General features: G+C 34.6%; 6 protein-coding genes across 7 annotated transcripts; 1 reads left to right on the top strand and 5 right to left on the bottom strand.

Annotated features, from left to right (window-relative positions):
- Positions 1-353: 353 nt before the first annotated feature.
- On the bottom strand, positions 354-2,047 carry LOC118038615 (uncharacterized). The gene is made up of 5 exons (XM_035045023.2): positions 1,846-2,047; positions 1,528-1,697; positions 1,170-1,455; positions 910-1,076; positions 354-795 (listed from the first exon to the last, which is right to left on the bottom strand). The coding sequence occupies exons 1-5, from the start codon at positions 2,007-2,009 to the stop codon at positions 608-610; spliced, it is 975 nt and encodes a 324-aa protein (XP_034900914.1). The 5' UTR covers positions 2,010-2,047; the 3' UTR covers positions 354-607.
- Positions 2,048-2,598: 551 nt separating this feature from the next.
- LOC118038618 (ATP-dependent Clp protease proteolytic subunit 4, chloroplastic-like) lies at positions 2,599-3,071 on the bottom strand. Its single transcript, XM_035045025.2, is given in 2 exon segments — positions 2,599-2,942; positions 2,945-3,071. Coding segments are annotated over 2 exon segments (471 nt in total).
- Positions 3,072-4,263: 1,192 nt separating this feature from the next.
- Positions 4,264-6,464, bottom strand: LOC118038617 (uncharacterized). Its single transcript, XM_035045024.2, has 2 exons — positions 6,165-6,464; positions 4,264-5,039 (listed from the first exon to the last, which is right to left on the bottom strand). Exons 1-2 carry the CDS (start codon positions 6,326-6,328, stop codon positions 4,433-4,435), a joined length of 771 nt encoding a protein of 256 aa, XP_034900915.1. The 5' UTR covers positions 6,329-6,464; the 3' UTR covers positions 4,264-4,432.
- A 156-nt stretch (positions 6,465-6,620) lies between these two features.
- On the bottom strand, positions 6,621-10,176 carry LOC118038614 (pentatricopeptide repeat-containing protein At3g61360). The gene is made up of 2 exons (XM_035045022.2): positions 8,442-10,176; positions 6,621-7,355 (listed from the first exon to the last, which is right to left on the bottom strand). The coding sequence occupies exons 1-2, from the start codon at positions 9,967-9,969 to the stop codon at positions 7,282-7,284; spliced, it is 1,602 nt and encodes a 533-aa protein (XP_034900913.1). The 5' UTR covers positions 9,970-10,176; the 3' UTR covers positions 6,621-7,281.
- A 1,415-nt stretch (positions 10,177-11,591) lies between these two features.
- On the top strand, positions 11,592-13,058 carry LOC118038619 (acyl-CoA-binding protein). Its single transcript, XM_035045026.2, has 4 exons — positions 11,592-11,749; positions 12,361-12,478; positions 12,614-12,676; positions 12,795-13,058. The coding sequence occupies exons 1-4, from the start codon at positions 11,738-11,740 to the stop codon at positions 12,872-12,874; spliced, it is 273 nt and encodes a 90-aa protein (XP_034900917.1). The 5' UTR covers positions 11,592-11,737; the 3' UTR covers positions 12,875-13,058.
- A 990-nt stretch (positions 13,059-14,048) lies between these two features.
- LOC118038620 (uncharacterized) lies at positions 14,049-18,272 on the bottom strand. 2 transcript variants are annotated; one of them, XM_035045029.2, is made up of 4 exons: positions 17,421-18,272; positions 15,785-15,840; positions 15,478-15,667; positions 14,049-14,628 (listed from the first exon to the last, which is right to left on the bottom strand). In XM_035045029.2, exons 1-4 carry the CDS (start codon positions 18,129-18,131, stop codon positions 14,275-14,277), a joined length of 1,311 nt encoding a protein of 436 aa, XP_034900920.1. In that variant the 5' UTR covers positions 18,132-18,272; the 3' UTR covers positions 14,049-14,274. The 2 variants fall into 2 exon arrangements, with proteins under 2 accessions (XP_034900920.1, XP_034900919.1); XM_035045028.1 differs by having other exon boundaries at positions 15,478-15,670; positions 17,421-18,271.
- Between the last annotated feature and the right edge of the window lie 5,832 nt (positions 18,273-24,104).

The following is a 24,104-nucleotide window of genomic DNA, read 5'->3' as shown; positions in this document are numbered from 1 at the left end:
TTTCATGTCTAAAAGTGTGTTTATTTTTGTATTCAAAAAACATTTTCTGAATTTTTTTAATTTTTTTTTTGTTTCAAACTATTTAAAAAAAATTAAATCGTTTTATTATGCTGATATTAAAAATAAATTTTAAAAAAAAAAAATATATTATTTTGATGTATTTTCAAATAAAAAATACTTTTGAAAAACAATTGCTACGTATAATCTCAAACACTAAGTGTTGAGCACTTAGGGTATTTTCTTAACCTTTTTTTTAATCAAGATCGGACACTTATATTACGAAGATGACATTATTAATTGAACTGTCCGCTTTTCAAGCTTGTTATGTAATATAAGAAGAATCTGGATAAAGGAAGTAATGTTCTTGGGTAATACAATATAATTGTAACGAGGCATGATCACATCATGTCACGAAATTGAGTGATAAGACTACAAATGTTGTTCAGAAATACGTATTAAAAACTGTGAACAACATTAACTTAAAGAAAATAGATAATTAATTATGTCACAGACAAGAGCAGAGCCAATTTCTGCTACCGAGTTCTTAACTTGCAATGGTGCCTGAGAATATATATATATATATATATATATATATATATATAGCAAATTAGGTCTTGCCATGCATATCAGCACAGCTCCCGGAGAGTTCCTTGACCACCGTAAGCACATGAATTTGTGCCTCAACAACCAAAGTATTATTAACCAGAAATCCCTTTGCAAGAGTATTGAGCTCATCGAGAGGCATAAAGCTCAGGTGACCCCAATCTCTGATTGAATTAGAAAAATGGCAGTTAGCTGCAGCATATGATCAATTAAACCATTGATTAGTAAGAATAGAAACAGTCCCACCTTTTCTGCTCAATAAGAAGTTGAATAAGAACATCAATTTATAGAAAAATTTCAGCTGACCATTTTTCTCGAGGTGTTTTCCGAAAAGTTGGTCCCTCGCGCGCAGCGTGAATTCTGCATACATTGTTCGTCCAGATGGAAGGGTTTCAGAATCCTCCAGGGTTAAGAAGAGAGACAAGCTTTTGCCTTCAAATGTTGAATTCCCTTTGGGATAAACCAACAGAGCCCTACGTAAACAAATGTAATTGAAAACACAGTCATACAATCATCAACCCGGCCCGCCCGCTTGATTACACAGCATTTCTTTAAATTTTACGTACCATTTGTGCCCTCCAGCAGCGAACACTTGGGACTTGCAAGATTCTCGATCTAGTGCTGAAAAGTTTTGAATGTTCCAGGTGAAAGTGCTGTGGACAGGTTGCTTCACCAGGGACAAGCATTCACCTTTGCTGGTATGTTTTATAACAAAAATCTCAGCTCCAAACATGCAACAGTCATCGATTAGATATCCCTTTGACTCGTCATTGAAGAGAGTCAGTGGAAGTAATTGATCAAAACCTATTTCTGTTTTCATTCCATGAAAGCGTCTCACCCTCCCATTAGCATCTGCTCAATTACCAAAACAGTTAACAACAATGTTGATGAGTTGATGAGTTGACGAGTGGTGTGCTCGCTTACCTTGGATGGTCAAGTACTTGTCGTGGATTTGGTTATAAACAAACAGCTTGAAGTCCACGTTGACTTCCCAACCAAGAGGGGGGGAATTCGATTTGGAAAATGCTAAATATAGAGATATGTGTCCATCCCCATTGCTTTTCTTGTTTCCATTAGGATGGAGGCATAATCTCCTGCAAGAAAAAAAATTTAATCATGGAATGAAAGGCGGCGTAGTAAACACAGAGGAAGAAGAAACCATTTGAGGCAAACTACATAGAGGAAGAAGAAACCATTTGAGGCAAACTACATATGCGTGCGACTAAAGTTGAGCGCACGTACCATTTGTAGCTGTCAACTTCAAAGTCACCTGATTCGACGCTGTCTACCTTCGTATTTGAAAATAGGGAGAAGTTTTCGATCTTAAATGTGTAGTGAGCTGGTGGAAGATCCCTTATTGACCTTGTGTTTTCTGCTTGATCATTAGCTTCCGTCATTCCTTCCATGACTGGTCTTGGGGCCACGTTTTCTGATTATCGCTCTTCGTTCTGGTTTTTATGTGTATGAAAATGTTCTTAAATATGCAAGTTAACCCGGTCCTTGGTTGAAGGAAAGAAAAGCATAGAATCCATGGAGGAAAGATGTAGGGAAAGAACAGAATAATTCTTTTCCCTAGCCGGAAGAAGGGGCTTTGTTGTGTCAAAAGGAAGTACTTGGAGTGCTTTTAACCCTTCAAGAATAAAAATATGGAATGACCTAAGGAGTCTTCTTCCGGTCACCGAGCTGCTTTCCCTGTGGTGGATATCTAGCAAGGAAATGCAAAGAGACCAGGCACAAGGAGGGCGAGAAATTCTTAAAGACACAAGGATTTTTCTCATATAGGTCATTCTTTTAATAAGGCAAACATATAGAGAAAATGAGAAAATGATTTAAGAAGACAAACAAGCAACCATTTCCTGCATCTGCTCTCAAAAAATCCCAGTTTGGCAAAACGACAGTCCCCAAGCCATAACATGTAATTCTTAAGGCTTCATGGAAGTGTACGTTGCAAGGAACACATGTAGAGTAGGATATACCTGTAAAGAATGCTCTGAGCTAGTATATCTCATCATCAGGGACATCTGGATTCAAGAATTTCATTGGATCTTTACGCATAATGTCCTCATAATTCAGGGTTGGTGTCACTCTTTCTGGCACTGGAGCCAGAGGAATGGTGCTATCTCTATCAAGAACTCCATCAATTATGCCATATTCAACTGCTTCAATTGGAGACATGTATCGATCTCTATCAATATCCTTTTGCACTTGCTCGATTGTGCGACCAGTGAAACCTGCAACAATTCTAATTACATTATTCTTGTTTTGCATAATTTCTCGTGCTTGAATTTCCACATTTATTGCCTGCCCACTAGCTCCTCCAGGCTCCAAGAGGTCGATGAATGCTTGCCTTTCGTTCCACCACCAAGAATTATAGAAGCTGCTGATGCTGCAATGCCAAGAGCAACTGTGGAAACATCAGCCCTCACAAGCTGCACCACATCATAGATAGCCATTGTAGCACTGTGCATAGTAGCATAATTAAAAGCGAATCGGCAAGGGCACAACTGTGAATAATAACATTAAAAGCAAATTAGCAAGGGCACAACATACAAATTACATTTCCTTTACTGTAGATCAATCGAGTAGATCTACAAACATAAACTTCCCAAAGATTTTTATGCTTTAGTTACTTTTTATAAACCTAATATATTTCCCTAATCCCACTTAGAAAAGCATTTTTAAAAAAAATTAAATTTTTTTTATTTTTTTCTTTATTTTAAATTAATATTTTTTTTAGTATTTTCAGATATTTTCATGTGCTGATATAAAAATAATTTTTAAAAAATATAAAAAATATTATTTTAATATATTTTCAAATAAAAAAACACTATAAAAAAATAAATACAATCACCTTCTAAACAGAAATGAAGAAAGAGTCCTGTGTTTTCGTTTTTTTTCTTCTTCTCTTCATTTTTTTCATTTGGCGTTTTAATGCTTTCATTTTATGTTTTTTTTTTTTTCATCTCAATTTACTTCCTAACAATTACGATTATGAATTACATTATAAGTTACAATTAAAATTACAATCACGTTACATTAAAATTAAATTAAATTAAAAATAAACTAACAGTATCGTTTTTTACTGTTCATCTTATTGTAACAACAACAAACATACAATGTGGCTGTTGTATATCTACAGCACGAAACACAATTTAGTCCTTCAAATCTTTTATTTTTTCATATTTGAACCCTATAATTTTAGGTATTTATATTTTATTTTAAACTTTATTTTATTATATTTTAGTTCATAGATATTGAAAGATAAAAGAAAAGGTCACTGAAAATAAAAATAAAAAAAGTTTTTGATCAATAATAACATTTTGATGATAAAAAATGTCAATCATTGTGTCGAAACTCGAAATAGAGAGGAGAAAAAAAGCTCCCGACCATCCACTTTTCAACAATAAAAAACATCAATCATGAAGAATCCATTGATATTAAAAATATATCAATCTTATTTTGATTTACATTATGAAATTTGATTTACATTATGACGTCAAGAGTAATCACGTCACACTTGGCTGCTGCATTATACATGATCTGTTGCTTTTATCAGAGACGAAATATAATGGAAAGATACATAGGCGTTAAGTGCAGGAATCATGCAAAATGCCTTGCGATTAGTAGCTTTGTTTTGACTTTCGATGCATGAAAAAGATGGAGATATGAAAGCTTGCACAAAGTAAGATAACTAGTAAATCCATGTCCAAAAGCAAGTGCAAAAGAAGGATTTTTTCAAGTCATACAAATGATATACCCTAAGACAAGAACATTGTTGCCAGGATGCTTGGTTAAAAGGTTAGTTAGCCCGCTATCTTATATACTATCCTCACAGGTTTTCTTCTTCCTGAGTGTCGTCTGAGCTCAGAAGATGATTAAGTGCAACTCTTGCTCTCTTCAGTTCTGACGAGGTTTCCTTGGTATCATCTGTTTCACCCTTCCTCTTAACACTTTCATTCACTTGTTCTTCATGCTCCCCAGCAGTAGCTTCGCCACCAGAATACTCTGATTTATCCTCCAATGATGTCTTTGGTTCAGATACTTCAGCTTTGTCTTTTCCATTCAGGGTTTCTTTCTTCGGTGTCTTTTCACTTTCTTCCAGAAACAGGCGGATTTCTTCATTGGTTGCAAGATCAAGAGGGTTCATTCCTGCTTTTGTCTTGACAGTAAGGCTTGCTCCTTTCTTTACCAAGTATTTGACTAGCTCAAGATGGGACCCTTGAACACCATAGTGAAGCGGAGTGAGGCCCTTTCTGGTGGAAGCTTTGATGGAAGCCCCGGATGAAAGCAGAGTGCGGACAACTTCTAAATGACCCTTTTGGGAAGCAAAGTGAATTGCTCCCATGTCATCCATGGCAGCAGCGCCAACATCAGCCTTGTGCTTGCAGAGATAAGTCACTGCCTCTGCCTGCCCAGACCATGCAGCTAAATGCAATCTATGAAACGAGGGTACTGTGTCAAGGAAGCAAAATTCTAAATCCTGCAATTTCATTATCTTTTGAAGTTCTTATCAGAAATTAGCACGAAACACCAGAGCCAGCAATTTCATGAAAGAAAAGAAGAAAATGAAGAGCCAATGTAAGGTTGAAAACTGTCGATATGATGCCTGATATAATTATTTTCTTATTTCATTTCATGACAAAAGTTTAAATGGTTCACAATTTGATAGGACATTAGCAAGTATCTTTATTTGTACATAAAGCTTGAATTATTAACTTCAAAGAGCCTTTCCCTGAACTATAAATTTCAAATATGTCAATAACGCAAACAAGCTAGCAAATGGATATAGAGCAAACATAGGACTTCTCTCCAGTCAATCCTTCAGCTATAATTCCATTAACTATTTATTCCTTGTGCTGATATCTATATTGAAATTTTAATAGACAACGAAAGAAAACTACATAGAAATCTAGCCTGCTTGTAGATATACAAAAGACAGAAAAAATTCACTTTACTCTCTGAGTCCTTTCCGAAGATAATTGGACAGCACAAAAGATTGTTCTACTCATATCTATTATCTCACTAATGTGCAATTAGCTAACATTTCTACCAAGATTGACTGTGCTGGTACGAAAATTGTAAGTATGGAATTTCCCTTTCAAGTCATCGCCAAAAGACCCAAAATACTAGCGTTGTCAGTTCAGAAGACCTATGCTTCACGCTAGATCACACACCGGCTATCTTGACATGCAATTAATTCAGAGAAATTTAATGAACAAAAAGGTTTGCCTTCATCTGATTGATAATCTAGCATTTCAACAATTGAAAATGAACATCACAACAGATTAGCATTATATTATACATTGCAAAACACAACAAAAACCCACAAATTTTTGTTTCGACTTAGCACCATGAAATATGGATATGAAAGAAACCCATGATTTATTTTAACCAATTAGCCAAAAGAGCATCCAATCAAAAACTCCAAAGTAGAGGTACTCTAAAGCTAACAAAATCTTGAAAAAAATGCGATTAAATGGATCACAGCAACCCCAAATTCGTAGATAAATTTGATTAAAATACTGCATCAATGATTGAAAAATTAAAAGGGAGGAGGATACGGAGTTCTAGAGTGCTTATCTCTAGAGTTAATAGCCAAAGGGTTTGAGCTGACAATTGTCTCCATCGCTTTCATGTCACCTAACCTCGCTGCCGCGTGAAGCTCGGCTTCTCCTCCTCCTCCTCCTCCTCCTCCTCCTCTGCCTCTGCCTCTGCCTCTACCCATTCTTGTTGCAGAAACGCAGTTATGTTTTGCTGTTAAATTTTTTAACTTCCATTTGCAGAGTCGGGCTCTCAATGAGCTAAAGCATCCTGTTTTCCTTTTTGTTTTTTCTTGAGCCTAAATGACATTTTACTCCTCGCTAATTAACTAGCTCTCTTGTATTAAAACAAATAATTAATTACTTCCTCGACGTGCTCTCTCTTCTTCTTCTTTTTTGTCAAAAATGTCTTCTTCTTCTTTCTTTCTTTCTTTTTATCGTAATTTTATTGACAAAAGTACTACGTTGTAGTCAAGATTCTTGTTATTAAAAAAAAAAAAACAGAGAGATTGAATAGATAGATTCTGAAACTACAAGGATTGATTAATTAATTAATTTCAATAAAGTATAAGGATTAATTTATGATTAACTCAATGTGTTTACAAAGGAATTAAAAAAAAAATCTTTCAAAATGTTGAATCTTGCTCTCCTTGCGTGGTTGTGGTTACTACTCTACCCCATGGTTGGAGTTTCCCAGATTGCAGGCCTTTAAAGCATGAGCAAAGAACTTAACATTAGGACTTTGCAGCCTGTTGGTTTGAGTTCTATATCTCAATGTCGGTTTTTTTGTTTTTTGTTTTTTGAGGTTTTTCATCGCAAAAGATAGCTATGGAGCCTCAGGGTTCATTCTCGTTGCCAATAGAGACGAGTAATGATTTGCCTTAGAACACTTTCTCACTGAGTGTGGCCACCAAATTAGGTGATGCAGCCTTGCTGGGTGGACTTCCTGCTATCAGAGCCTGGAGATGTTGACCTGAAACTTCAGAATGTCCCATTTTGGAGCTTTCATCTACGATGGAACGAATTATGCCTTTCTCTTCCATTTTCTCCTCTTCATTCTTTCCAATCATATCACAAAGATGTATCCTCACATTCCTTATGGTCGATATATCAGTACCAGAGCTTTTGGACCCACATCTTATCCAAATTCTCTACCCTCAAATCTATTGGAGCATTCAACAAAAGTTTGTTTAAACAACCAGCATCTGGGACCTAAAACAATTGATGGAGTGAAATCATAAGCAAATGATATAATCGCCCATTTCAACCCTTTTTTTTTTTTTTTTTTTGTAAATCCTCCAGAGCAGATGACAAATACTCACAAAGATATCAAAAAATCAATCAATCACTGCTTGAAGTCATACTTAAAACCCAGAGCAGACAGAATTCAAGCAATTGAGATTCTTTCAAGTAAACATTCGACATTTAGAGCACATCCATAATGAAACAATTTTAAGAGAAAACCCGCTTTAATGTAATCAAATTTCTATCTTTTTGCTAGATTTCCTGGGTTTGTTTTTTTTTCTTATATAGCTCATCATCCAGTTCCATCAACATATTTCATCTTGAAAAAGATTGTAGTTCAAATTCAAGAGGCATAATAAAACAGAGAACAGACCTACATCCAATGACAAAGAAATTGTTTGATTGGAATTGTGAAGCCAGTTTCATATTTATGTTGTTTCCCACAGGGCAGATGCTAAAGTCACGATAAATGATGCTCACAAAATGTTGCAAAAGCATACATAGGTTCTTGAAAGTATTGCAGCCCAAAGAACGGACAAGCAAAGAAATTCCATAAATTTGTCATAACAGTGGCTTGCACATATCATACTGTGGATCACCAATTTGCAGAACAGTTCTTCTGTTCGCATTTTGCTCCAAAGTAAAAGCGCCTTCATGATCACCATATCTAACAGGTTTTGCATGGTGTAACATTTAAAATCGTGATATAGCCAAGTATATAGGATTTCATATATACCGTGCATGGATTGAGCACCTGACCAGAAACTATGGTCTTAATTTCTTGGGTCAATTTTATTTTCTCCCTGTGATCTTACAGTCAGTACCCTCAACATTGCTCTCATTTGCTAACTTCCATAACCATCACAGAACACTATCATAAGATTCATTCACTGTAAAGTAGAAAATCCGAGATTATAATGAGGAATCCATAATGTTGCTCACTCCCTTTAATTGGTATAAAATCACCAAAATCACATCAGACCATCGAGCATTTCTTCCAATTCAGATAAAATTGTATTAATATGTTCTTAAAAGAAACATCTTACTCCATACCAGAGGGAGGACTATGAATATAATTCCCACTTGATGGGGGCAAAACAGATTGTAACTTCTCTATCATCTGATTGAGCTCCCCCAGCTTGTCCGTCATGTTAGATTGTAGTAAGAATCTCTCCAACATTCGATACACTGCTTCGCTGACATGGATTCCTCTCTCCAATGATTGCTTGGAGCACTTGAAAGCTTCATGCGACCTCCCCCTAGAACACAATCCTGTTACCAAAAGGTCCAATGCATGATGATGAGGACAATACCCCTTCCCCACCAGATATCCCCAAAAATTCAAACCCAGATCAATCTGGCTATTCACGCAGAAGAATTTCATCAGCATAACCACAGTTCGTGTTTTGGGAACGAAATTTCTATCAATCATCTTGTGATAAAGCTCACAAACCCCCTCAATACTAACTGATTTCATCAAGCCTAAAAACATTGTATGATAGGTCATATCATCATAATGAATATTGTTCTTTTCCATCCCATCCATCAACTGAATGGCAGACTTCACTTCCCTACACTTAACTAGTGAGCTAATCAGTGCATTATATGCCCCAGTATCAGCTTGCAAATTCCTCTTAGGAATTTCATCAAACAACTCCCTGGCTTTCATTGCGTTTCGAGCAACCCCTGCTCCGTGAATCAACGTGGTGACTGTTTCCAATGTCGGCAAGCAATTAGCCTTCTCCATTTCTTCAAAAATCCTCAAAGCATCAGCAAAATAACCCTTTTTACAGTAAGCATCAATCCTAATACCATAACTTGAGCTACTAGGCTTAAACCCCCTCTTAACCATCTCATGATAAAACAACTCCATTGCAGTAACATCCCGAGATTCCTTGAACCCCAACAGCAAAATATTCATGGTCTTAACATTAGGAGGGAACCTCTCATGCATCTTTACAACCACAGATTTCGCCTCTTTCAATTTCCTCACAGTGCAAAACGCCCGAAGTAACACATTAAACTCTTCAACGGCAAATTTCCTCCCAACAAAAACCCTCTTCTCCATTTTCTCAAACGCGTCAAGGGTCTCCTCATAAGATTGAAATTTAGCAATTTTACATAACATTATGCTCATAGACTTGAGGGTAAGCAAAAAAGGATGCGTCTTTCCAATTTCAACCATTAAATCCCAAGCTTTATCAAAATATCTCATCCGGGCAAGTATGTGAAGCGTCTTTTCGAAGGAATCAGGACTTGGGGAAAAATGGGTTTGATTATTGAGCGAATATTTGAAGAATTCCAAGGCTTTAAGGCCATTAGAGTGAGCAGCAAAGAGGCGGCCAAGAACGTTTTCAACAAAAGCGGTGGTAAGGAGAGTTGGTGGAATATGGTGGGTGAGAGTTGGATGTAGAGGTTGATTTGGAAATGGATGGTCATTGATTATTCTTGCAATTCTTTCAACTTCTATGGATTGAGTTGATGTTGCTGTTGAGCTAAGAGCAACAAATAGTCTTTTGGGAATTTGGAAGAGATGGTGATTAGTACTATATGTTTTCTTTAAGAACAGTAAAGAGAGCATGTTTTTAATGCGTTTGCTTCTTCTTCTTAAATGGAATTAAAACAGTATGCAGAGTTCCATTTCAGGGCTACGACGTGATGTGCAAAGAAATTGAGCAGAGGTTTGCTTACCTGAATTTGGGAGGTTGGCTTGATGCAGAGAAGAATGGAGCATTGAGTTCGAGGAAGCAGGTCGGATTGGGCGAAGCAACAGCAAATTAAAACACAAGAAGGCTTATGGGCCGGCAAAGAGGTTCTTGTCCTCTTCAACAAAACGGTCTTATGGGCCTTGAAAGAGGTTTTGGTCCCCTTCAACTAAAAGGGCTTATGCGCCATCAAGGAGGTCCTGTCCTCTTCACTTGGAGACTTGGATTTTCAGTAATAAAATAATGTTAAGGGTAGTATATGTGAGAAATATATTTTCATGAACGTGTTAATTAATTATATATAAATAGGATTTAACTTTTTAATTTAGGTTCGGATGATTTACTTAATAATCATTTTTTAAAAAAAAAACTTATTCTTAGAGCATTACTACTGATGTGCTAAAACAAAACGGATTTTCGAATAATGAAAGTACTATTCATTAGTGTACACTTTGATACAAAATACATTTTGATCCCTTAATTTTTTTAAAAAAATCCATTTGGTCCTTCTGTTGTTTAAGTGTCTACATTTAAGTCCTGAACATCATTGTTCTCGCGTTTACGTTTAATTATACTTTTATATTATCTATCAAAAACTATTGAGTCATGATTTTTTTTTTAATTTATTTATTGAAACTTGTTTTTCAAATCATGATATAGTTTCATTTAAGAGATGGTATTATGATATAAAATAATATTTTTTGTCTAAAAAAAAAAGAAAACTATGATTAAGGAAATGGAGCTTTGATTAAAAAGGTATATTTCTATCTCCTTAATTTAAATCATTGAAAGTTTTTATAAATATTTATTTTAATTACCTTGGTTTTTAATTAAAAAAAAGGATATTACAAATAAAAAAGAATATATATTTTTTATTTCAAATCAACATTTTTACAATGGAACAAAAAGGGAGAGAGGAGAGGGAAGAACAAAACAGGAAGAGAAGAAGAAAAGATGAATTGCATACGGTTTTCAGTCAATTCCTTCCCTCAAATCTTTGAATCTTTCCACCCATCTACTGCATTTTGGTTTTTTCCTTTTGTTTTTCGTTTAGGTATGTCAGTCATGGTAAATGCAAAAGAAATCTTCAGTTACATTCATGTTCATGTGATATAAACTGAAGGAGACAACACAGCCCAAAACCAGAAAAACACAGCAAGAGCAAAAGCACGGTGCCCTGAAACCAATCCACCAGCTAGCAAACCAACAGAATATAAGCAACCGTGATGGTGAGAAATGTAAGGTTTCTCCTATATTACTAACTATTATAGATGCGCCTCCATAGCTTTTCGTGACGTTGCTCTCGGCTGAATTCCATGACAGAATCATGAATGAAATGCAAAAATTTAAGTAAAGTGGGTGGAGGCAGAGAGGTTGTGTTGTTGGTGTTGAGAAGAGAGGCGCCCAGTTGAAGATAGGTGGTCAAAAACTAACAGATGTAACGCTGCTGGCCCTTAACATTTAGTTCAACCAACCGAAACAAGCCACGTGTTGGAACAACATCACCTGAATATCCTCCTCAATCAGCAAGTGTTTTAACTCTGAAACTCTCTTGTATAATACACGCCTCTTCTCCATTTTCGCTATCTGACACGCCAAAAAAAAAAAAACAAGGAGCAGAGAAATCCCACTCCAAGTAACGCGATGGGTTTGCAGGTGTGATAATCATGATCTTGTAAATTGATCTCTTGCACACAGTAATCAATCTTTCTTGATTAGATCTAACATGGGATTTAATGATCGATCGATGGTATAGGATTGGCTTATGCGTTAGAATTAGATCATGTGGATTTTTTACCCTTTATTTTTTTTTTTAAGGGGCAGTCTTAATTTTCATGCTTATTAGCGCATTTAGTGTGTCGGTGTAGCTGCATGAAATTCTTGGTCACTCTGTTTAATATAAACCTTGATTCTTTGGTTTTCAGATCTTGTACTTGTAGTTGTGGATCTTTGTTTCGACCCATCGCAGTAATGACATCTTACTCGATTGCTTTAGTCAAATTTTAATATTCTGCAGTCAATGCTTAGAGTCACGGTCTAGTCATGGATTAATATAGATTTAGGAAAATCAATTTCAGGCTCTGATCTCTTTAGACGGTGCATTTCTTCCTTCCTAGTTTTCCAAGACAAGAGATTTATGAAATCTTATGTGCAGTTAGATGTGAAATGCAAAGAACTTTGCTTTAGCCAGTTGGCTTCAGCTGCTTTGCATGCTTGACGTTTAAGTTGTTTATTTGATGTCACAAATGGGGTTTGGTTTCGCGCAGGAGGAATTTCAGGAGCATGCTGAGAAAGCCAAGACTCTGCCAGAAAATACAACAAATGAGAACAAACTTATCCTCTATGGACTCTACAAGCAAGCCACTGTTGGACCAGTGAACACCAGTGAGTATTTTGCTCCTCTCAGATTGTATCCCCCTGATGCTTTTCTTAAACATAAAGCGTTTTTTTATTGGAATCAACATTTTCTCTTCCATCTGTCCGTTTTGACCGACCCTTTCTATTTGTGGCAATTCGCAGGCCGCCCTGGAATTTTCAACATGAGGGACAGGGCAAAGTGGGATGCATGGAAGGCTGTTGAAGGTATTGATTCTCAATTTATGCTCTTAGGATGTTGGTTTCTTGCCTGTTTTTCTTAACGATAGCCACTCTCATTGTCTGATACATTTCTTAACTCTTGGATATATATCTTTTTGGTCAGGAAAATCCAAGGAGGAAGCAATGAGTGACTATATCACCAAGGTTAAGCAGTTGCTGGAAGAAGCTGCTGCTTCTGCCTAGTGTCTTGACCTTTTAGTTATGTTCTTCATGTTTCCTTGTGTTTGAAATAGTTAAAACGCAAGTTAATAATTTGTTGTATTGAAACTTTTACTCTGAATTCTGCTGCTTTGAATTAGTTTTATTAGCATGTACTTTCATTAAAACTGGTTTGGAACAATGAAATATTGTCGGGATGGTTTTTATAGTGAATGCCTTAACATCATCTGATCCTTACTGGGTTCCCACAAGAAGCCAAATATCAATCTACAGAAAAAAAATAAAAAAAAGAATGCAGTGTTTACATCAGAAGATTATTTAAACTATATATTTACAAACTGATGGTTGATATATATATGATGATTCGATTCACTTTTTGCGAGCATCTGAGGGGGCAGCGCCCACTCCTACCTAAGGTTCTTGCATGAATTGGATGGGGCAGCTTTAACCCTACTTCTTTTGGGAGACAAGATGCATGTTGTTGTTTGCAGATTGTAGCTACTGTAAGTTGAGCAAAACTGCTGGATTTACATTTGCAAGTAAAAAATGAAATATGATCTAACATAGATAACATCACACGAAACAGAGCTTCTATGTGTCTTGCCGCCCTGGGTAACCTACGCACATGGATCGATGGATATGAATCAAACGGTGTGATGGGGGACTTCCCCCACAAACTTGATCTACTCCTGAATTAAATAGCATTTATACTTCCTCCATGTGTAGGAAGCTGTCGCTATCATTGAAAGCAATGGACGGAAAATAGACAAATCCTGTTCAAGAAACAACAGTAAATTGACAAAACGCCAATGTTTCGAACAGGTAAAAACAATAGCATGAAGCCTACAGGTAATTACTAGAGGCAGCGCTGCTTAGCGGTTGGCATGTTTTGACGGAGCTGTAAATCGACCACTGTTGGGGTCCTTTGCAGTGTCCATGAACAGCTACTTTCTTTACTTCTCTATGAATGGACCATTTCAAACCAACATATAGTTCCTGTTAGGCTGCTATCATGTAACAAAATGGTAATGATCCTTTCACTACCCCCTCGTTGCCAAATATTTACTTGAAAGAGCGTTGAATTTTGCCTTGAAGCAAACATACTGGACGAAAAAGTATGTTTTGCAAAACATCTTTTTTAGAAGAGTTATTGTCGATCTATTGTTTCAATTCCAAACCATATTTCTAAAGGTAGAAAGGACAACAGATCAACTTTTAATAACAGTCCTAGAACTCCTGGATCAACATGTTTACTATTCAACATTTAGATAGATTGCTATAGGAATGCTGCCATAAACATAGTGGAACGATCATATTTCCATGTGGCTGCTGACTGCTATTTTCAAGCCTTGGATCAGCATATTTACCAGAAGGGCTAATATATTTCAGTTAGATCAGTACTCGAGACTACCAGTCAGAAGATTCTATTGAACAAAAGGATACCTAGAAATATAATATTCACGTTGACAAGAGGCACCATCTCTGGCCAGAATCCCTTTAAGATCTCCAATAATTCTGGCCAGCCATATTTCCAAGTTTCTCTGAACTTCTTTTAAATTGTTCCTTATGGCCTCGAAGGAACGTCTCATGGTGAGCTTGGCCTGGCTCCCCACCTCGTCCCCAGAGTAGCTCTTAATGATCTCATTTTGTAATGCCAACAGCTTCTGTCCAGTTTCGGATGCCCGTTCCTTGAGCCGAAATGCTTCAAGCAAAAACTCTGTCTGCCTCTGTGTTCGAAACTCTGGACCGAGTGTAGGTTCACATGGATCACTAGCTTGCTGTAAAAGCAGGGAAAGATTTTAAGCAACAAGCCTGACATAGAAAAGAACTCAATAAATATTAATAGAGAAGCATAGGACACAGAATTACATTTCTGTATGAATGTGTTTGTGAGAGAAAAGAGTTAAGATCAACAGGCAGACCAGGGTTTAGTTTTGACCCCAAAACAAAACCAGCACAAATGCACAAACTAAAGCTACCTTCAACAGTGCATTTGAGGGAGCACGAGAGATTTGTTATAAGTTTCTTCTCTTGAGACACCTCCATAAATTAAAACTTATCCAAATGAAAGCCTATATGGAAAAAAGAAATGTTGGGGCAGGTAGGAAGTGCAGCGAACATTAAACTCATCAACTCATGGTGGATTCACTTTAAAGCAGTCTACATATGTGCACTATACACCATATAAGCAATCATTTGGAAGAGATTTAATGGATTTCCTAATACAAATTGTTCACAATGCGGAACTGAGAACTTTCCTTTCAATTTTTTTTCTCAAATAAGAATAAATAATTTCCTTGAGACCATGCAACTTGCAATCAAAAAAGGTTTAATTAGATAACTCAATGGGGCAAACAACTCATCATTTCAGCTTCATCCTAGGTAAACAAAATTATGAGCAAACCAATATCAAATGACAAGCATGCTCTACCATATCAAATGCTACATGCTCAAGGACAATGTAACTATGCAGTTTTTTTGCATATTTTAGAAACAGAATCATGCTCAACTTTAGGTAGATGGTCCTAAAAGTACTAAAGGATGAAAAACAAAACAGAAAATCAACTTATAAAAAACTATATGACAGCACATTGTATAAACTAGAGGATATATCACTTATGCATTACCATTCTTCTGCAAAGATCATCAATCTTTCCTGCTAGAGCTTGATATCTCTTTGCCTGCTTCCTCATTAGTGATGGAGCCTTTGATATATCTGTTTTTCCAACTTTTTCCAAATTCAGAAGTTCCTCTTCGAGTAATTTTAATTTAGAGGACACACCTGTTGAATCACCATCTACCTTCCACGGGGACTCTCTTCTGATCAAGAAATGTAAGTTGCCCTTTCATTAGTTATAACACTGCAGCAACAATATATATATATATATATATATATATGTATAGAGAGAGAGAGAGAAAGGATGTTAGATTTACCTTGCTACAAAATGTTTCATGTGATAGAGTGATTCATGGGAATCATATTGTACATCCTGCAAAAATAAATATTTAAAATTAAAAAACCATGGAACTAAACATTTAAAATTGAATTACTTTGAAAAAGAATTCCGCAATAGATCGCTTTTTTGCATTAGTTTCTGGAAACTCACAGAATCAAATGCCCCACCAACTGTTACAGTGGAAACAAGGTAAAGGGTCAAGAAGCAGCCAATGGTCTCTTAACTAACTGATCATATTGGTACCAAGTTTGCCAAAACGTTAAAAGGCATTTGCTGTACAAAACAGGTAGAATTTCAACTTACCATGAATTAGATTCTATGGGTAGAAATTTCACAAAACCATATCATTTTTTGTGTTTTTAAACTCTAAAATTTCAACTACATGATTTTTTTATGAAATCTAGGAAGGCCAAACTGAACGGGCACATGATCAGTGACTATGGAGTTTAGAGGGCCAAATGGGCCCTTGTGTTTCACTGACAAGTCATCTTTAGAGAGACAAGTCGCCACAACAATATAGGACAATAGTCTCCACTCACATGGAAAAACAAGCATGATTATAACTGAAGCAGATGCCATGTTTCACCAGCCCCAGGTAAAAACTAATTATGCAGCTGACAAAAAAAACTTGCTTTAACCATAAGCAATGTTCCTGAAAATATACTGGATCACCATCAACTGCAGGGTGACTCCACCGTAGCCAAGAGATTCATATTTGTTGTAAGACGAGAAAAGTGCCAGTTAACCGATAGATTTATCTAACTATCTTAGATACTCATAACCACTGATTTTGTCTATATAAGAATTTATTTGCAGATGTTGAGAAATCATAACAGACTTGTATTTTACCAGGATCATAACACCATCAAAATCATTACATCCTTCTTAGTGGTTTTCGTGGTTTTATCATGCATGATCACTTGTGTTAAGTTGAAATCTAATGCCACATCAACAGTGTCATTATATATAAAAACAAACTTCAGTTGTCATGCCTTGGACAAGCATGGGTGGTCCAGTGAAACAATGAACTTTATATGGTAAGAGTAGCACAACTAGTCCATCTACTTTTCAAGCAGGAGCCAAAACTAACATATATCCAAAGCTACTTTTTAAATTGGGCACCAAAAACTAAAATATGCATCAACAAATCTCCTAGATGGAAAAAAAGGGACAAAATGCAAATTAGGGATAGACAAAGAATCAGACAATTGAAGGATTGTTTTATACACTCAACAGAAGATGTAGTAAATTAATCCATGCTTGAGGCTAAGATAAAAATTGAATTGAAAGTCAATAGTGACTAAATAACTTTCTGGATTGGCTTGTGAAAAAGGAGATGAATTCAACCTTTTCTCTTCCTTCTCTTCAAAGAAAATGCAGGGATGAATTTCCATGTCAAAGGAAGATGTCTGTGAATGACAATTGACAAGGAAGATCCAAAATACCAAAACAGACAACATAAACTCATCTTAAGATCCTACAATTCTGTTAACTTTTCCTCCATTTTAAAATCCCAAGTCCAAACACACTCAGGAAGATAATATAATTTCCATCCCCAAAGTTCAAATGAATCTGAAGTGAAGGCACAGAAAAGATTAAAAGAAGAGCAAAACCTGCCAGAGAGTACTAGCTGTCTCGCTCCAAAACTTAGACGCAGAAGCTAATAAATCAGAACTGAAACCTCCATCACTCCCTTGCTGCTGCTGATGCAGTAAATGCTGATAATACTGTTGACCATAAACAAAATTGCCATTCTCCTCCTCCTCTTCCTCCCCACCATAACATTCCCCACTCCCACACCTACCAGATTCCTCCTCGCCACCCACAAACTCACTACCACCACCACCAGCAACAACATTTCGTGACATAAACCCAATCATTTCCTCTCTCTCACCAACCTCTCTCTCCAAATCTTGAATCTTTCCTTGCCACTCTTCCTTCTCTCTCTCAAAGTCTTCAACTTTAGCTCTTAATGAAGACACTTCTTCACTTGCAAAGTCGATCTGTTGAAGCAACCTCTTCTCTTCAGCTTGCCAGGCATTCCTGTGGCTAGCAAAGATCTCTACAACTCTTGCATTTGCTTTTGAGTCCTCTTTTCTTCTTGACTTCATTTGTTTTAGCTGTTCTTCTGCTTGTAAAAGGCGTATTGAGAGGTTTCTGATCTGGGTCTGGAGGTTTGGTATTAAGGAAATGGAGTTTGGAGGCAGAATCGCTAAAAAAAGAGAGAAACTCAGGCCTAAATAAGAAGAGAGAAGCCTGTCTTCTCTTGGTTTTTCTTCTTGGTCTTGTTTTGGCTTCGCTGCATCTCCTTCCTGGCCTGCCATTTACTTTCAGAGGAGCTTCGCTTGCTTTGGTTGGGTTTTGGGAACTGTAGCGAGGGACGCCTTCCGGGTACATATATACACTACCAGTGGCAGCTACACCTTTTTGTTTATTTATTTATTTATTTGTTTGTTTTAGAAGACAGCTTTCTCTTAACTTTTTATAGTTTCTTTTGTATTTTATCCCTTCAGTTCGTGTGGACTCGTAGTTCATCTTGTTTATCAGATAATTTGGTTTGTTATATCAACTTAACCCTTTTTTCCCTTTTTGAAGCTTTTTATTATTTGAGAAATAGTTGGATTATTTATTATTCAAGTGGCCCCTTGCTTAACCGGGCTATGTCAATAACATTAATAAAAACCTATAAGAAAATGCATTTTCAACGTGGAGTGTACAGGTGCGCTAATCCTTTTTTTTTACTGGGCCAAGCACACGCGGGCCTATCTTTTTGGCCTAGTCACCTTGTCCTTTTTCCCAAATCTTCAAGGAAATGCACTATTAAAAATATTAGCATGGTATTTAAATTAGGATTCAATTTTTATGGTTCTTAAATAATATTGTATGTTTTTATGAAAAATGCTAACAGCTTTTTTTTTGGATTGCAGTGTAACTAACATTGTAAAAATAAAAAAAAATGAAAGATTGCTACCGAATATTCACAGAAAAATAAAATTATTTTTCATTAATTTTTTTGTGAATTTGTTACATTATTCTGTTGCATTTATTAAATTTTTTTTCCTTCATACATATACGAGATATCTCGAGACATTATCTTAGCTTTTTTTATTAAAGAAAACCTTGTTTTTGATATTATAATATGTTTTTATTTAAAAAACAATGCTTAAAAAACATATTTTCATTCAAATGATCAATATATGCATTAATAAGGAAATTAAGTTTAGATTGAAGCAATGCATTTCTCAGTGATAGTTTTATTCATTCTCTTTCCCGCAAATATTTGTTTTTATAATCTTTTAATAAGATAAAAAGATAGATCTTAAAAAATTAAGTTATTAAATAAGAGCCAAGGTCATGATCTAAATTATGGATGGAAAAGGTTAATTTAATTTAACCAATACCAATTTAAAATGCTATTGTTCTCGTTTTTAAAAAAAAAAATAACTCAATGTTGTTTTTAATTTTCAAAAACAATCAAATTGAAGCACTCATCAGGTTTTTTAAACAGGTTAACTCACACATAATTTACTCTGAAACTTAAACCAGCATAAAGACAAGATCAATTCAAAGTTCACACATAATTTACTTTGAAACTCAAACCAGCATAAAGATAAGATCAACAAGTCACCGTGTTAACTCAGGCGAACTTGATTGAACTCAATAACATTGTCAAAAAAAAGAAGAAGAAAATATCTAGCATAAAGATAAGATCCACGAGTCACTGTGTTGACTTTAGGAAAATGGTTGAACTCAATAACATTGTTAAAGAAGAAGAAAATATCTCCGCTGTGCATGCGAAGCACTGAATAGTAGTATCTCCTATGGCCCTATGAGACACGTGTCCCTATCCTATTTATTTTGGTTACTAAACAGGAGATGAAAAGCAACCCACCTCAAGCTTTGACCAATGCTGATCTTACACTTGCCATTTACCCGCAAATGAAGGTGGCTACCGGCTAGCCTTATGTCACAAATTCACAAAGAGACAGGGCTCTACTAGTTGCTTTGAAGGTTGCTCGTACGTTTTATTTTTTAAAATATTTTTTTTATTTTAAAATATATTAAAATAATATTTATTTAATTTTTAAAAATTATTTTTAATAACAACACATTAAAATATCTAAAAACATCACAAATATATTAGTTTTTTAAATATGTTCCGACCATATTTATAAATGAGCCGTAAGATACAGTGTATTTAACGACTATCCTCGTAGCATTTTTGGGGTTTGCTGCAGTGATGAAGAATCACACGACACTCTTATTCAAATGTAATTAATTTTTAAAATATTTTTATTTAAAAATATATAAAATTTATTTAATTTATTTTTAATTTTAATATTCTAGAACAATTAAAAAAATTTAAAAAAATCAAAATTTTATAAAACATGGCAAAAATAAACACACCTTAAACTAAAAAAAGGTTCTATACTAATGATTAATAATGTCAAAAAATAATATTTTTATTTAAAAATATACTAAAATAATACTTTTTTTATTTTTAAAAAATTTATTTTAAACATCAGCGTATTAAAATAATTTTAAAACATTAAAAAATATATTAATTTAAAAAAAATCAATATTTTTTTAAAATATTTTTAAAACATCAAAATAAAAAACTTCTGTCATTATTCAATTGGTCTTTGAACAAGCTCGTGCAGAAATAAGCTTATTAAGAGTGTGTTTGACAGTGTGATAGCGGTTGCTTTTTAAATAACTTTTCGTGCCGAAAATACATGCCAATGATATTTTTTTTTTTTTTAAAAATCATTTTTAATATCAGCACATCAAAACGATCCAAAAAGTACAAACCGAACTCAATTTTAGCAAAAAAAAAAAATCAAAATTTCGGCAAACGCAGGTTCAACTCATTACCAAACAGTCTCTAAATGATCTACAGTTGACAATTGATTTTTTCATCGACATTGTTGGGATATATAAAGGCAATTATATCATAATGTTGCATAAACAAAGTCGATCAAATTTTTTTTAAAAAAAAAAGTCCATCTAATTAAACTACTAAATTTAAATAAGATAATAAATTTAATGGCTCGATATATTTTGGTCCAAGCCATGCTTGGTTCGCTCGTTCAGTAGCCTACCAATCTTTTGTTTCAATGGGCACTACTAACTTTTTGTTTAGTAAACTTTGAGGGCAGATTTTGTTTTGAAGTTGAGAATCTGAGCCCCCACCCATGCATACAGTTGTTCTAGAAATGCCAGGAAAAAGACAGCAGAAGAAAGATAACATGGAAAAAAACAGTGCAGTTTTGGCCATTGCGAAATGATTTTCATTTTTCTTTTATCTTTTTTTTCTAACTTTTCATAGCCATCACTCAGACTCTGATGAGCTCTCTCCTCCTTTCCACAGAAGAAAAGATAAAACCAAGACGAAGACATAACGACCAGCAGCCCCATCGTCCCATATGAAAAGATTCTGCCATGCAAAAGAGGTTAAGAAGTAAAGGGCCTTCTCCATTCCCCATTGAGATTCTTTCTTTTTCTTTCCTTTATTTGCCACTGTAAGATGCACCCACCACGTGCATATCATAAATGGGTTTTTAAATGATTTAATAAATCGTAGTTTATTGCTTGCTGTATGTTGGGGATCGGAATAAAAAATATTAATGTAAAAACAATTTTAAAGCTGCAAAGAATTCTTTGGTTTTCTTATTAAATATGGCTTCAGAAGCTAACCTCGAAACTTTTACCTGAATCATTATATAGCTCGGGTTTCAAATTAAATCACATGAAAAAATTGTTTGATATGACATAATTAACTTAGCGAGTTTAAAGACAACCTGGATGACACATGAAAATATAATATGATTTTAAAAAAAAAATTCAAGATGATATATATTTTTTAAAAAAATATTGAAATGGTGACTTATTAGATGGACTTGAGCTTCGTGGCTTTGCCCTTAAACCCATAACCTGATTATGAACTTCTTTGAGTTTAATAACTCTTTTTAAAAAAACTTTTTTTGCCTTAACTTGGATTGACTTGGTGTATCCTAAGGCTGCCTAAATTTCTAGTATAAATATGGATTGACTTTTAAAAAAAATCAAGATAATATCTTGTTTTTTTTAATATTAAGACGATGACATGTTAAATCGACTCCGACTTCACATCTTAACTTGCGAAGTCCATGACTTAAGTCTTGGATTTCTTTGGGTTTAATAACTCTATTTTCTATACTATTTTTTACTTAATTATATGATACCAAGGATAGAAGCTCACAAAATCAAGCACTCATCAAATATCATGATATTTATTTGAGATTGTGATAACCTTATAAAAAAAAATCAAAATATATTATGAATGCTAATTTAAAATCAATCAATTATTAAAGAATAAAATTAAAAATTAAAGTAAAAAAAAATAAAAAAAGGGACCTCCTTTCATTGTTCATTTAGGTGGTTTTCCCTCTAAATCTTTTAATGTTGCTAGTAATTAATGTTAAAATTTTATTAATTAATTTCAAAAATTAGTTTTCTATTTAACAAATGCACACTTGATATTTGTAATTAAGTGAGAGAATGAGATCTAAATTCCAAGAACAAGAGTTTGTTCTTTTTTTTTATGATAAATGCTATGAGAATTAAAGTATAAATACTTAAAAAATAGAAACTATGAACCATTTATCTAGATGGTTTAAATGGTATTTATAAACCCTAAACCTTATCATGTTGTTGGAATATAAGAGGTGAAGAGTCATTTCTTCCTGATAGCATTAATAAGAGATAAATATCTCTTACACCATATTAATGATGGATATATATCTCTTACACAATATTAATAGCAATGAAAATATAGTAGGCCATTGGAAGACTTTTATATATTTATAGGTGTAAAGAGATGAGTATTATTGACATTAACATTTTATGTTAAAAAGTCATAAGAATGAACAAACGAAACCTTATGACCCAATATGGGGTCTATAATAGTCATCATACATGTACTCACTTAGACTTGGTATTATACCAAAGCCACAAACGGTGGATTTTATAGTTTGTCAAACTCAATTCTGTTTGGGCTTTGAGTGTAACTGAACTCAAAGATGTTGGGTTTGACAGCTCGTTAAACCCATATATTTGGGCTTAACACATAGCTGAACCTAATAATGTTAGGTCTAGTAGTTTGCCAAACCCATGTATATAATGGGTTCAACATGTAGCTGAACCCAAGAACATCGAGCGCGATAACTTACTAGATCTATGTCTATTTGGGCTCAACCTGTAGATGACTCCATGGATGGTGAGTCTGGTAGCTTATCAAATTCGTGTCTGATTGGACTCGTAGCATAACTGAACTCAAAGATATTAGATTTGGAATAAAGTCATACTCATGTTATTTGAACCTGATATGCCTAGAGATTTTTGATTAACACTTAAATATGGATTTTGACTAAAAATTATTTTTTAAAAAAATACATGTGAATTTATCATAAATTAAAGGATTAAATTGTAAAAAACTAAAGAAAAAAAAAAGAAATTATTGTAATTACTACTTTGATACACAATAATAAGTGAGCAAAGCTATAATAACTTTGGTTTTTTTATTTTTAATTGTAATCCTAATGAGTTTTTCAACACTTATTTCCATGTCCATCAATCAAATATACTTATCGATGTAACTTCTTGACATCCGTTTGATCGGAATCATAGCCGAAACAGTCACCAAACTCCCCGATGACAACTTCTCGTCATCTCTCCCCTTAATTTTCGGCCCACTAACCATTCATGAAATAAAGTAAAAGAAACATGTAAATTGACTTTAGGGATCAAAATGAAACAGTGACCAGAAAATCTATCATAAGCATACATCAAAGTTGGAAAAATCATAGAATTTCCACCGAATTGAACAGTAATAAAAAATAATTTCTGCCTTCGTGAAAAGTGCACACATGACAACCCCACCTACTTTAGATTTTTATCAGCATCAATATTAACAATTTAATTATTATTCAACTAAGCTAAATAGTCTCTTGATACTGACATTGAATTCATGAAAAGGACTACATGTGAACGTGCGATCGAGAATCTTAGTATTTTTCGAGGGTTCTTCAAATAGCTAAAAGCATGCGGGACCTTGAACTCAATTTTAAAAAGCTTCGAACTAAGAAAAAACCAACAGAAAAAGACTTTAACTAAGTCTAATTTTCAAATTAGTTGGGGTTAAGTTAAAATACAGAATCTCGGTTTTCTTGAAAACCAGTTCAAACATTGTAATAAAAAAATCAGTTCAATCACCAAGCTTTAAACGTAGGAAGCCTCGTGAATACGTCAAGATGCAT

This window comes from Populus alba, chromosome 1, assembly GCF_005239225.2.
Source record: "Populus alba chromosome 1, ASM523922v2, whole genome shotgun sequence".
Classification (NCBI taxonomy): domain Eukaryota; kingdom Viridiplantae; phylum Streptophyta; class Magnoliopsida; order Malpighiales; family Salicaceae; genus Populus; species Populus alba.
The sequence above is the reverse complement of the archived record's forward strand: the minus strand, read 5'-3'. Positions and strand labels throughout refer to the sequence as shown.